Source organism: Triticum aestivum, chromosome 5B (genome assembly GCF_018294505.1).
Source record: "Triticum aestivum cultivar Chinese Spring chromosome 5B, IWGSC CS RefSeq v2.1, whole genome shotgun sequence".
Taxonomy (NCBI): domain Eukaryota; kingdom Viridiplantae; phylum Streptophyta; class Magnoliopsida; order Poales; family Poaceae; genus Triticum; species Triticum aestivum.
The window spans coordinates 707,563,283-707,578,143 of record NC_057807.1 but is presented as its reverse complement, the minus strand read 5'-3'; the positions used below and the strand labels follow the sequence as shown (position 1 = coordinate 707,578,143).

The 14,861-nt window shown below is 49.3% G+C and overlaps 1 protein-coding gene across 1 annotated transcript; it reads right to left on the bottom strand.

The window, feature by feature from the left end:
- Positions 1-660: 660 nt before the first annotated feature.
- On the bottom strand, positions 661-14,174 carry LOC123115362 (uncharacterized). Its single transcript, XM_044536529.1, has 5 exons — positions 14,032-14,174; positions 13,239-13,423; positions 1,420-1,510; positions 819-1,044; positions 661-707 (listed from the first exon to the last, which is right to left on the bottom strand). Exons 2-5 carry the CDS (start codon positions 13,298-13,300, stop codon positions 661-663), a joined length of 426 nt encoding a protein of 141 aa, XP_044392464.1. The 5' UTR covers positions 13,301-13,423; positions 14,032-14,174.
- Positions 14,175-14,861: the final 687 nt, after the last annotated feature.

The window sequence follows — 14,861 nt, the reverse complement described above, 5'->3', positions numbered from 1 at the left end:
TCCCTGAGCAACAGAACAATTATTTGTAACAAGGGCAAGCTTGGCTGATGCAAAATGATCACTGTGAAACTATATTTTAGAACCAAATTAAAAAGGAACAAAATAATCTAATACTCCCTCCGTTCCAAAATAACTGTCTCAACTTTGTACAAAAACATCATGTATCTTTAGGACCAATTTTTAGACCATGGTACCACATAATCAAGAATTAGACATATCAGATTGCAACGTATTCATGGTCAGTTACCAATCATGTCACACCAAGGATTTGCACATAGAACCTGAAATAACTGCAGCTAGCTTGAAGTCTGAAATCTACCAGGTGACAGACAAAAGCAATACCACCAAACCTTATTCTTATTGGACAAGCACAAGATTTAAGAGAAGATAACACACACAAAATCCTATTTGGTTTCTGGAAGCATGCACTTTCTGGATTGTGCACATCAAAGCATGGAAGAACATTCCTAGGAGAGCCATTGTAGCACAACAAACTAAACCAAAAATCAAAAAAGAAGTGAGTTTGTATCATGTAATTTAGCAATGTATCAGCCCATATCACCATTTATTTTTCAGAGACCAAAGAAAATGACAGAAGTTTCCCTATTTTTTCCTGTACCTTTCTACTAGAATGCTCTCTATTTACGAGCGCCACACAGACTATTTCCACTTGGCGGCAGGTTGGACACAACAATCCTCGCCGCGAGCTGCAGAAGAACCATACACGCACATACGTCAGACCAGGACACGAACACGGGCGCCGTGAGGGGGAACGGAACGGACCGGAAGGGGAGAGACAGATGAAAGAGGGAACGTACGGAGGCATAGTCTGGCTGGGAGGCAGTGACCGGGGTGGCGGTCTCGGCGGCGAGCTCGTCGAGCTGGCTGGTGGTGACGCCCATGTATACCCTGACGCAGACCGAGCACGGGGTCGCGGTGCTCCTGGCTGAGCCCATAGCTGAGCTTCTTGAGCCGCACCGTGATCTTGTCGAAGTGCACCGTCTCCGTCCGCCCGTCCCGCTTCACGACGTACATCACCGAAAACTAACAAAAACATACTCATGTGCATCATCCAAACAGGCAATGGTTTTGCATGTTTGTACATCAGAATCAATAATTGAATTATCAACAGACTGGTATATGCAACATGCTTAAATATCATGCCAGGAGAATAATTAAATGCCACATTTATGAATAACTGAACATTATGAATGCCATGCTGCATTTTGTAATGGTAATGATCCAAGATAGTTAAATAGATGGTCATTATTAGGAATGCTCCATAGGATCTAAAGACACGTGTGCATGTTTCTTAAGTGTGCTTTCTAAAATTGGAACACCATTTAGCTCTATTAGCTTGACTTGAAGCGATGGGGACACCGCAAAGTTGATCCCATACTAATAGTCACAGACAACAACCTTGTAGAAGATCATGCCCACCCTTGGTCCTTGGAGGGACGTGTGTTGTAGTGGTAACCACATCAGTGAACTTGAAAGGATATACATGTTCCTACATTACAGAAATGAAACAATAAGCATCTTCACAATAGGACTACATCACTCGACCAACAGGGCATTTAACGCAAATGCATTGGCTAATGCCAATGATGTCTGTTTCTTACACAGGATAGCCATGAAATTGTTAATCGTATAAAAGTAGAGGAATGCAAAGAAACCATGATCGTTCTACAATTGTTGAAGCAAGCTATTATCTTTCAAGAAATCCTATAGAAAATAAGCAATGTAAAAAGGGGAAACAGCTAGGCACGCACTAAGAAACTGATGAACAATATCTGTCCAACTAAACTTCTACACATGATGAAATCAATATCCTTGCAGAGGGCCCTTTATAATTGGAACAAAGAAACAATTTTAAAAAACAGTACCCCTCTGTCATCACCATAGTCTAGCAGATTAAGTTAACACAATTTAGGATGAGTAGCACTATAATATTAAAACTGAACTAATTGTTCCTGCTACTTGTTGCTTTCTGATGCCTTGTACATATTCATATATGATACAGTAACACTGGCAGCAATTTCTCAAGCGCAAGAACACATATTTTTTTCAACTAACAGATTGTATCTAAAGTCCCCCAAAAGCTGACTTAGAATCTAATCAAATAAGTCAAAAACTCTTTTTTAGACTAAACAAGTAGAATCCTGCCTTCTTGTGGCTACAATTTAGTCTTGGCTAGAATTTAATCTAACAAGCAGAAACCTCGTCAGAATTTAATACAGAATATGAATGACAATAAAACAATTCTAAGCAAAGAGGAGGAAGAGGGGAGCGAAGCTGACAGGGAAAGGTTGTCGGGGCGAGCTGAAGGCTTGCATTCAGAAAAACTCTCCCACAGGCTTGCTCTACACTCGCCGTTGCTCTCGACCGCGACCGTAAATTTCTGGGAATATATGTTTCCTCTATATAATTATGCTGGATTTTTGGAGAGATGCATCACATAATATCTTTCAGTTTCAAATCCATGAGTTTGTGTAGATTTCGTTTGTAAAACTTTGTATAGCTTAGGTTCTGAACTATCTTTATGAAACCTTATGTAAGATCTGAAGTCAATCCTGTCGATTGTGTACATATCCTTTACCAACAGACTAAAACCAATAATACCATTGCTAGTCCATGGGAACCAAACTGGTTTCATTCCAGGGCGTAGCATAGCTGAAAATTTTATCTTCGCGGCCGATCTCATAAGTGCCTGCCATTCCAGAAAAGCACCAACCATGGTCATCAAATTGGACTTTACCAAAGCCTTCGACTCCCTCTCTTGGGACTCTCTCGCCTCCATTTTATGTTGTCATGGCTTCCCGCCAAAATTCTCAGCATGGATTCATAACCTCCTAGCAACTGGGAAAACTGCTATCATGCTGAATGGCATCCCCGGAAGCTGGATAAATTGCAAAAACGGGCTCAGGCAGGGTGACCCTATCTCGCCCTTGGCGATGATGAGGGTGTCATCTGCGTATTGCAAAACGGTGGGCGGGAGGTGCGCGAACAGGGGGTGACTGAGATGAGCGAGGTCACAGTCTTGTTGGATCATTTGTTGTAGGAGATCAGCAACGATGATGAAGAGGCATCCAGTGGCGCTGCTCAACAGTTAAAAAACATCCTTCACGATTTCGCCATGGCCACAGGCCTTACTATCAACTTCACAAAAACGACTTACGTACCCATGCACGTCAGCTCTTCCATGGCTGACTCCATTGCCTCCACCTTGCAATGCCCAATCTCAACATTTCCGCAGATCTACCTCGGTCTCCCCCTAACACCTACGCGACTGCCTACAAATGCCTTCCTACCGATCATCGAACGCTGCCGCAAACTTTTATCAGGTTGGCGCGCAAAAATCCTTTCCAAAGGTGATAGGCTCATCCTATTATCGGTGGTCCTCGACTCCCTTCTTGTCTACTTCATGTCAGTCTTCACCATCCCCAAAAGTGTGCTTAAAACACTAGACTCTATTCGACGAGCTTTTTTCTGGGCCGCGGAAGAAACATGCACTGGTGCTCAATGCTTAGTTGCCTGGAAAAATGTGTGTACACCAAAGAACCGTGGTGGTCTAGGGCTAAAAAATCTCCACAAGCAGAACCAATGCTTACTTATGAAATTTGCTGTAAAAGCTCTCTTACCAGACACACCGTGGCTAGAATGGATCGCTTTGCAGCACCCAAATGCCCTCATTGCTCCACAAAATAGCCAATCCTTCATTTGCAGAACAATAAATCAACAGATGCCAACACTCCACGCCATCTCATTTGTACTTACAAATTCAGGCACTAACACCTACTTCTGGCTAGATACTTGGTTGCATAGCCAGCCACTTGCTACTTTATTCCCCTGCCTATACTCGCACACCACTATCCCACTAGCTCGTGTGGCTGTTGTCCTGAATCATGGTTTGGAAACAATCCTACGGAACCGCCTAACATCTGATGCTGCTACCGAGTTGTGCTCTTTGTTGTCTCTCCTGCAGGATTTTCGGTTGACGACAGGACCGGATGAGCGCTACCTAAATGGTGGCCTGCGCTTCTCCACGAGGGTAGCATACGCGCTGATCATGAGCCCCAACGACGATGATGACGACGTGCATGCCATGGCCATCTGGTCTTCATGCGTTCTAAATCGCGTGAAGATCTTTGCATGGCTCCTGTTTCTAGATCGACTCAACTCACAATGCAACCTTCTGCGCAAGCATATCGTCACCGACTCTCTATGCCCGCGCTGCGGACATGATGGTGAAACCAGCGCCCACATATTCCTGGCATGCCCGCTTGCACAACGTATCTGGCAAAGGATCGGCCTCTCTCCTTCGAGTTGCATTGATGGACTCTGGGACTGCCGTCTACCTACCCAGGTAGATGCGGTCATCTGGCACTCCGTCCTCCTCATCATCCTATGGAAGATTTGGGACTCCAGAAACGCTATGACCTTCAGGCAACAAAATCATCACAGTATTATCACTCTCAGGCGAATCGTTGATGACCTAATGCTCTGGACACACCGGATGAAGAAACCAGTGCATAAACAGGCCGCCTCTTCCTGGCGTTCCTACCTCTTATCACGACTACACGTGCTCATGTAATTCCTCTTTGTAATCAGTCTGACGATGGGTTACAAACTTGAGAAATATACTAGTACAAATGCCCGTGCGTTGCACCGGGCACCATTTTTTGTATCTAATTTTAATATACATCGATAATAAGGTTAAACTGATTAGTTCTTTATGTAGCATGAAGTTCGGACGTGAAGAAGCCGCCTTAGCGTTATCCATCTGTTTTTATAGAAGAGTAATTTTTTCTTGGAATAGATTGTCTGTCATTTTCTTTTTGCTTTTCTGAAAAATGCGGAAAATTCCTTATTTAAAAGTTAGCATTTTCATAAAAACTGGAACACTTTTTTAAGAATAGTTACTATTTTTATGAAAATCAGTGCATTTCTTTGAAGAAGAACATTTTTGAAGAGCTTTCTTTGAAAAGTTTTTTTTGTCTAAGCAACAGTCCCATCAAACTTTCGCTGGTTGGTCGTAAGGATTTGGCAGGCTCGCTCCAGCCACCAGGAGTACACCGTGCCCTCCCGGAGGCCATCTTCACGTCATAATGTCTCGAATCGAAACAAGACCAAGCCGCGATCCTCCTCCAAACTTGGCGAGCAAAATAGCAGTTCAGAAGAAGATGATCCACTGACTCCTCCTGTGAACTGCACATCGAACAAATCTCGCTTCCTTGCCATCCTCTCTGGATCAGCTTGTCCGCGGTCAGAATCCTCCCAAGCGACAGGTGTCAACAGAAATTTTTTACTTTGTTTTCAGCCAAAGCCTTCCAGAAAGTTCGAGAGCAAGTGCTCGAGTAAGAGCCCCAGAACATTGCCTTGTAGGTTGAGCGCGTCATATACATTCCATCTGTTGTCCAACACCAGGAGACGACATCTTGGCCTGTGGTATTTGCACCTCTCTGATCAACAACCATAATTTGATGGATTCATGAACTAAGTCGGTGGTGTTGACCTGACGGAGTGCAGAAATCCATTTGTTCCCCTGAAGGGCTGTGCAAACAGAGATCTTCTTCGTTTTGAACTTGCGGAACATGCCAGAAGCGACCTCCCTGCGGACATAGCAAAAAGGAATCTAGCGAGTTCAGCATTCATAGCTCTAACACGTACTAATGAGGAACAGTAAAATCACTCAGCAAAGAGAAATTAGTAACCTGAACGTTTTATCTGTAAGAACATAATAACATGGTGCCTCTATGCAGTTTTGACATGATCATGTTTATGCCCCTAAACATTAGCCAAGTTCATGCACTTCTTGTCACATATGAATAGTGGATATTCATTTATACATTGCTTAAGTTATATAAGATTTCTGAAAAGTGCAGGTCAATGGCAGCGTACATTGCTGGAGATCCAGAGAGGCAGGGCTCGGCGAGCAGGGGCGGGGCATAGAGCGCGGCGGCTGCAGCTAGAGCCTCCGCATCCGTGTCGACGTAAGCCTCGGCCGGATCCGACGCGCTGATTCTGACGCTGCCGTGCGTCCTCCTCCTCCTCCCGGTCGTTGGCTCTTATCTAACAGTATAAGAAGCAGGCATGGGCACACAGAATATGATTTAAGAAAACTGACAGGATGCACAAGCTGTGACGCAACTCATGTTTCGGTAACGTACCTTAAGCTCCTCGTTTTCCAGCTCACACTTGTATAAAATCTTTAGATCCTCATTTTCACTCTTTAGGGAATTAGGTGTTCTATATTCAGTGCAGTAGACAAGGGTAGCAGTCCGTAGCAACCTGATTATGTAAAGATTAGGTGATATGCGCTGCTAGTAGCAAGCAGAGTAGCAGCTGAGGAAATGCTCTTCTTACCGGGGAACATCCAGTCATCGTCGGAGCGCCATAGGGCCATGCACGTCGCCTCCCACATCCTCCAGTTCTCATCCGCCTGACATCTCCGCGTGCACACGCTAGTCAGTAGCATCAGTGAGGAGCCGATCGAAATCCTAGGATAAAGAGGAGGGAGTGGATGGAGCGGAGGGGTCACCTTGAGGAGGCACCACTGGAGGCGAACGTCGCGGGCCTCCCAGGGGCCAGGACTCGTGCTGCAGCGCGTTGACGGCCTCCAGCCGCGCGCGGTCGGCGGCGAGCGCCTCCACCCACGGCATCATCGCCAGGCCTACGCGCGCAGCCACTCGCCCTCCCGGCAGGCCGGCCCGCGACGACGCCACCGCCGTCCATGGAATCGCGGAGACGGAGCTGGTCGGCCGGCGCCGCAACAACTTTCTTGTCACGCCGGATTGGCACCTGCCCTCTCCATCCCCGTCCACGAGCCCGCCGGCGCCAACCTCCGGTCCCCTTAATCGAGCCCGCTCGTCTCGAGTGCAGCACGCCATCCCATCCTCTGCCTCCCGCGAGGTCGCCGGCGCGCAGATTGGCCCGCTCGATCTTCGTGAGGCGGATGCCAGCTCCGCATCCTCCCATCCTCTGCCTCCAGCGAGGTCGCGGCCAGTCAATGGAGGGGAGCTGTGAACGGCGAAGAAAGCCCCGGGTGGGGAGGAGATGGGATTGGGAGGCAGGAGTCGGCCGGCGGCGCGCGGGGCCTGGCTGGAGGGAACGGTGGGTTGGGCGGGGCGGAGCGCCGCGAGGCAGAGCGTGGCTGCGTTTTCATTTTCTTTCGTACCGATTCAATTCAATTAGTACCACCTCGTTTATATTACAATTTTATCTCGTAAAAGCATATTATGACATGTGAAGAAAGCGTATTGTGACGGTGAACCCGGAGACCCAATCCATGCTTTATTATTAGGGAGAGAGGAGAGATTCAGGTGAAGAGCTCCCCCCGGTGATTTTTCAAAAAAGAAAAAGATTGTGTACATATCCGATGAATAAATGGGCAAGGAAACCAAGTGGTGTCCAGGGAATGATGGCTCGGGTAGCTTGGTAATGATATCAATAAGTAATTATTGTGCAAACAATAACTAATGCAGGTTCCAGGATCTCGTGTGTTGCTGCTGATCACCGAAGGCATATTAGACAAACTCTAATCGATCTAGCCAGTCCAGGCACGACAAGAATGGGCCGCTGCATTGTAATGTATATCCAAGATTCAGAAACATATGATTTCGTTGCTTTCGACTCAGAACTGAACTAAGCTAGGCACCCGAACACCATGCTAGAATCCAGAGGGAAGCATAGCGCTGTTAGCCTAAGCTCCATCACACGTGAGTGTGCTAGTCCTAGTTTGTTTTGCTTAGAATAAGCAATGCATGGCTGATGTGATGTGCACATGCAGCATGCACGTAGAAGTAGTGGAGGGGCCGAGTCTACACACGATCGCCCCGTCTTGTTCTTTCTGTTTTGCTCCTCCCGGTCAGCGTGGCACGCGTGCAAGCTGGAAATCGTGGGATGGCGCGGCATCTCCGGATCGCAGCGGGCTGGCCGGGTTAGTTAGCTAGGTTGATCTTGTAACAGCATAACCAAGAAGAATAGAACGCACGGAAAAGCTGGGGAGTCCGCCCGGCGCAAAACTCACTGTCTTCTTCCTCTCTTCGATCTCTCTCTCGTCATACTCGATCGCCTCGACAGCGACAATTGGCATCAGAGCCCCGGGTGTTTGATCCTTGGCGAGGCGGCGGTGTTTGATCCTCCGAGGTGATGTCCGGTGACGAGTCGGACGGGAAGAACAAGGGCGGCGGCAAGTCGTCGCCGAGGACGCCTTCTGCCAAGGCGCCGCTCGCTCGCCTCACCGGCGACGGCAGCGGCGAGTACCGGGTGGTGGAGCGCGTCGTGCGAGAGGAGTCAGGGGCCTCCATGATGCTGACGCGCACGAATTATCAGGAGTGGGCGTTGGTGATGCAGGTCAAGTTGCAGGTTGCCCGCGTCTGGTCCGCGGTGACCAACGACGGCGCCGACGAAAATGACAACCGGCGCGCGCTGAGCATTATCCTCACCGGCGTTCCGTCGGAGATGCTGCGCGTGCTGCCTGCCAAGGACACGGCGAAGATCGCGTGGGAGACAATCAAAACCATGCGGATGGGCAGCGAGCGCGCACGCGAGGCCAAGGCGCAAGTGCGCCGGCGGGAGTTCGAGGATCTCCGCTTCAAGGACGGGGAATCCATCGAGGACTTCGGGCTGCGGCTCTCCGCCCTCATCGCCGACCTGGAGTTGTACGGCGACTCCGTCACTGAGCACAAGGCGGTACAAAAATTCCTCCGAGTGGTGCCACACAGGTACCGTCCGATGGCCATGGCTATTGAGTCCTTGATCGACCTGAAAACGCTGTCGATTAAGGAGCTCGTCGGCCGCTTGTCTGCCTGCGAGGACAACTACGAGCTCGACGACGGCACGCAATCCTCCGGTCACCTGCTGCTCACACACGAGGAGTGGTTGGCCCGAGAGAGGCTGGGCGGCGGTGGTGGATCGTCGTCCGGCGGCAGCGGCAGCGGAGGCAAGAACAAATTGACCGCCAAGCCTAAGGCACAGGGCGGCGGAAAGGGCGCGCCCGGGAACGCCGGGGCAGGTGGCTCTGGCAGCAATAAGAAGAAGGGCAAGTGTCACCATTGTGGCATTCCAGGGCACTGGAAGAAGGAGTGCCGCACGTGGCTTCGGGAGCAAGAGCAAAAGGGAAGGAACGAGCAGGCGCACCTGGCCCAGGCGGGCGATGATCATGATCAGGGCCTGCTCATGGCCGTGGTCAGCACTGTCACCACGCCGGAGATTGTGGCGCCACAAGCTGTTTTTCTCAATGAGGAGAAGGTAATTCCTGTCCCCTCGCCCGAGGGCCTCTGGTACTTTGACACTGGCGCTTCAAGTCACATGACAAGGGATAGAACCGTGTTCTCCATGCTCGACGAGAGTGTGCACGACACTGTCAAGTTCGGCGATGGGTCGCATGTTGCCATTCAAGGGCGTGGCTCAGTCGTTTTTCGCTGTCAAAGTGGGAACCAACGAGCGCTCGCGGGCGTCTTCTTCATTCCGAGCCTGCGGAGCAACATCATCTCTGTGGGACAGCTGGACGAGGGCGGCTGCTCCATCACCATTGAGAGCACCGTCATGGCCATCCGTGATCCGGCGCGGCAAATCCTCGCGCGCGTCAGGCGGTCCGGCAGCCGACTCTACACAGGGTGTCTCATCATCAACGCCCCCGCCTGTCTGATGGCTCAAGGCGACGATGCAACCTGGAGGTGGCACGCACGCATGGGACACAAGCACTTTCGTGCACTCCGCACCATGTCCACGAAGCAGATGGCGCGTGGCATGCCCGTCATTGATCGTATGGAGGAATACTGTGATGGATGTCCTCTTGGGAAGCAACACCGAGCGCCATCTCCTCAGGCCACTGCATACCGCGCAGAGCACGCTCTAGAGCTGGTGCACACGGACCTTTGCGGGCCGATCGAGCCAACTACACCCGCAGGTAACCGGTATTTTCTGCTGATAGTTGATGACTTCAGTCGCTAGATGTGGGTAGATCTCTTGAAGACCAAGGACGAAGCATTTCAACGCTTCAAAAGGGTCAAGGCTTTGGCAGAAGCAGATGGCCGGTGCAAGTTACGCGCCTTCCGCTCAGATCGCGGGGGGGAGTTCAACTCCGGTGATTTCAAGGCTTACTGCGAGGAGATTGGAGTCAAGCACTACACCACGGCCCCTTACTCACCTCAGCAAAACGGGGTAGTAGAACGGCGAAATCAGACCGTGGTGGAGATGGCCAGGTGCATGTTGAAGAGCATGAGCATGCCATCGTTCTTCTGGGCAGAAGCAGTCAAGATAGCCGTCTACATTTTGAACCATGCCCTCACACGCAGCTTGGATGGTGTCACCCCATATGAGGCGTGGCACGGCCGTAAACCCAGCGTGCATCATCTGCGTATGTTTGGGTGCACGGTTCATGTCAAAAGAGTCGGGCCGGGGATCAACAAGTTGAGCGATCGTTCGACACCGATGGTCTTTGTTGGCTACGAGGAGGGGTCCAAGGCCTACAGAGTGTACAATCCCGCGACGAAGAAGGTGCAGATCACGCGGGATGTGGTCTTTGAGGAAGGCAGGCCGTGGACGTGGAGCGCCCAGAGCACGAGCGCGAGCGTGACCGCTCCAGCAACCTTCAGCGTGGTTTACACCACTGCGCACGGGCTGCACGAGCTGGACAGTGGCACGGCATCATCAACCCCCTCGCCGCAAGCCAGCCCCAAGACCCCGACGCCAGCATGGTCAGCGGCATCGTCCTCGCAGCTCACGCCAGAAACGAGCGAGAGAGGCTCCTCACCCGAGTCGAGCGCGCTCAGCTCACCTGAGGGCGGGACGGAGACACAGTTTGCGCGGCGGGAGATTCGATGGGCCACGCCACCGAGTCACGACGAGAACCGTCGCGATGTGGACACCGGAGACATCGGTATCGGCGTATCTCCTGTGTCCTTGATGAGACTGAGGGAGAGGCAGTGCGCGAGGCCATGCTGCTCTGTCTTCTCAGTGCCGAGGAGCCAGCGAACGTCGCCGACGCCTTGTCTGACGCCACCTGGAAAGCTGCCATGGATGCGGAGATGGATTCCATTGCTGAGAGCAATACTTGGCAGCTCACAGCTCTTCCACACGGGCAAAAGGTGATTGGGCTCAAGTGGGTTTACAAAGTGAAGCGTGATCCAGATGGCAAAGTGATCAAACACAAGGCACGCTTAGTGGCAAAGGGTTATGCTCAGAGGGAGGGAATTGACTTCGAAGAGGTTTTCGCTCCCGTTGCAAGGATGGAAACAGTCCGAATCTTCCTGGCTCTGGCCGCACATACAGGCTGGGAGGTACACCATATGGATGTGAAATCAGCCTTCCTGAATGGTGATCTCTCTGAGGAGGTGTATGTTGGACAACCGCCAGGCTATGTCATTACTGGGAAGGAAAACCAAGTGTTGAAGCTGAATAAGGCACTCTATGGTCTGCGTCAAGCCCCAAGAGCGTTCTATGCAAAGCTTGACGAGACAGTGAGCACACTTGGGTTCACTCGAAGCCCTCTGGAGCATGCTGTCTACCGGAAGGGGGACGCACACTCATACCTGCTTGTAGGAGTGTACGTCGATGATTTGATAATCACAGGCACCAACAGAGATCACATCCTTCAGTGCAAGAGTCAGATGCAACAGCTCTTTAAGATGAGCGATCTTGGTCTCCTTAGCTACTACTTGGGGATTGAGGTAGCCCAGTCTGAGGGTTCGATCACTTTGAGCCAGTGCAGTTATGCGGAGAAGATCCTTGAGCTGGCCGGCATGACTGGCTGCAACAGTTGTCACACTCCAATGGAATGCAGACTCAAGCTGAAAAGGGAAGATGAAGCCAAGCCGTTTGATCCCTCTCTCTACCGCGGCGTCATTGGAAGCCTGAGGTACTTAACTCACACGAGGCCTGACATCACTTATGCAGTGGGCTTGGTGAGCAGGTTCATGGAGAGACCGACGATGACTCACTGGACGGCTGTGAAACAGATTCTGCGGTATGTTCAGGGCACGCTCAGCTATGGTTGCAGCTACGCACGAGGAGGAGCTGGTGGACTGCTCGGTTACAGTGACAGTGACCACACCGGTGACCTTGGAGACAGAAGAAGCACTTCTGGTCAGGTGTTCTTCTTCGGCGGCAATCCCATCTCATGGACCTCGCAGAAGCAAAAGGTAGTTACTATGAGCTCGTGTAAGGCGGAATATGTGGCAGCTGGGGCAGCAACTTGTCAAGGTCTTTGGCTGAGCCGTCTGCTTCCTGGGATGAAGGGCGAAGCGCCAATCAAGTTCAAATTTCTGGTGGACAACAAATCAGCAATTGCACTGGCAAAGAATTCCATCCACCATGACAAAAGCAAGCATATAGACGTGAAGTATCACTTCATACGGGAGTGTGTGGAGGAGAAGCAGTTGGAGCTTGATCATGTTGGTACTAACGATCAACTTGCTGACATACTGACAAAGGCTTTGGGTCGTGTGAGACATGTTGAAATGCGGCAGAGGCTGGGCATCAGGGAGATCAGCAAGGGGGATGGAGCTTAAGGGGGAGAATTGTTAGCCTAAGCTCCATCACACGTGAGTGTGCTAGTCCTAGTTTGTTTTGCTTAGAATAAGCAATGCATGGCTGATGTGATGTGCACATGCAGCATGCACGTAGAAGTAGTGGAGGGGCCGAGTCTACACATGATCGCCCCGTCTTGTTCTTTCTGTTTTGCTCCTCCCGGTCAGCGTGGCACGCGTGTGAGCTGGAAATCGTGGGATGGCGCGACATCTCCGGATCGCAGCGGGCTGGCCGGGTTAGTTAGCTAGGTTGATCTTGTAACAGAATAACCAAGAAGAATAGAACGCACGGAAAAGCTGGGGAGTCCGCCCGGCGCAAAACTCACTGTCTTCTTCCTCTCTTCGATCTCTCTCTCGTCATACTCGATCGCCTGGACAGCGACAAGCGCAAGTGCGACCCTCGCTGACCACCTAGAGGCACGGTACCAGTAATGCACCAAGATCTGTCTATTCAAGAGGTAAACAAGAACACATCCTCGTTTGATATCATGATATGCAAGTAAATTTCAAGCACACAGGGTTGACATGCAAACAAATATCACACACACAGGGAGACCGCCCAAACAAGCACATCAGCTCACATCACTTTTAGTAGACAAAAACTGAGCAAGAGAGACCCAACCTTGTTCATAATGACACGGAGGACCCAACAAACAGAAAACATAGATCAGCCTGCAAGAAAAAAAAAGAGAATGAACAACATACCAGCTCATAGACATTTCATGAAACACGTCAGGAGTATTGTAATGGAAGTACACCTCCTTCATATGATAATAATGAGCAGCAGTAGAATGGAAGGGCTCACTGGCAAATTGAACGAATGAGAGCAGCCCCGACGATCTAAAGCTTCAGACCACCAATATCATCATAAACCATGTTTGTCGGCATTGCTAAAAAAACAGTAGAATAAGCAAACAAAATCTCAGTTAACCACCTGGTACACAAAACAAAGGGCATTTAAATCCCCAAACCTGAAGATATGCTACAGGAGCACATGTACATTTGATAAAAACCAATGTACATGTATATGCATGATTACTAAATATGGCAACAATATATATGGCACAATAATTTACCCCCGTCACTGAAATCTGAAGTCAGTGTGCGTGTGTATGTTTATACACCCAGCTAAAAATCTACGAAACGCAAAATAAGAATCTGAATGCCCAATAAAAATTAATCTGGCTGGGCAACTCGGCTACTCCGAGCTCGCCCAGATTGAAAAAGTCGCTGGTCGTCCGATTCTGTCTTTTACATCATCCGAGCCGTCTAATTTTCACAATCTATTTTCACTTCGTGGTTATTTTTCCTTTTCTATGACTGGTGGGCTTATTATTGTGCTTGACCTGATTAGTGATTTGAATGATTAGTAATTTACCTGAGAGTATAAGTGTCACAAGTATATTCATTAACTGCCCTCGTACAACCTGCAAATTGATTATGGAATGAGCTTCTGACGGGAAATAGAAAACAAAAAGCACAAAAGAACAGTAAGTACCTGACATCGCCCTAGCGTGGTAAACTTTTTTGAGTGCTTACAGTCATCTTTGGTGTTGACTCGTATCTGACCATTGCCCTGCCCATCGAGGTCACTGTTGCACCACGACTCACGGCAAGGCCCATTTGCCTAGTATGCTCCAACTGCCAACAGAACAAGCAATGTTGCATAAACCAATTGAGGCCTTTTCACTAATTAAATCTACAAAACCATTTAGTAAAATCCACTGGAACTATCCAACTATAGGACTGAATCAATGAAACATAACAGCAGCTGCAGAAACCACTCTAGAACTTTTTCATAAACTAAAGGAAACATTTAGGTTCTATTTAACCCCGGGGGCTGCAGCCGCTGTTATGAAAATCACTCTCTTCCTATCAATTTTCAGAAAATGGTTTAGAGTGGTTTCTGAAAATGGTCCAGAGTGGGTCCTGATTAAATTGATAGGAAGAGAAGGAATGGGGGTGTTTTAGAACGATTGCTACACATATGGCATACATCTGAAAAAGGAAAAAAGAACACCCTAAATCAAACCTGAAGAAAACAAGATAAAATAACCTGATGTATGAACTGTAAACTGATGAGATTCTTAGTAGACATGATAAAATATGTATGTACAGGTCATTACTTAATAGATTATGAATAGCAAGGATGAAATTAAATCAAATCTGACAGAAATATGTGCAAAGAACAGGAAGACACTACCGCCGCTGTTGAAATCAAATCTGACAGAAATATGATGAAATTAATTAATCCACGCTGGCCATTCCCATCCACGAGACGAGAGAGACAGTGTGTGTGCTGTGTACGCAAGGATGGGAGGGGCTGGA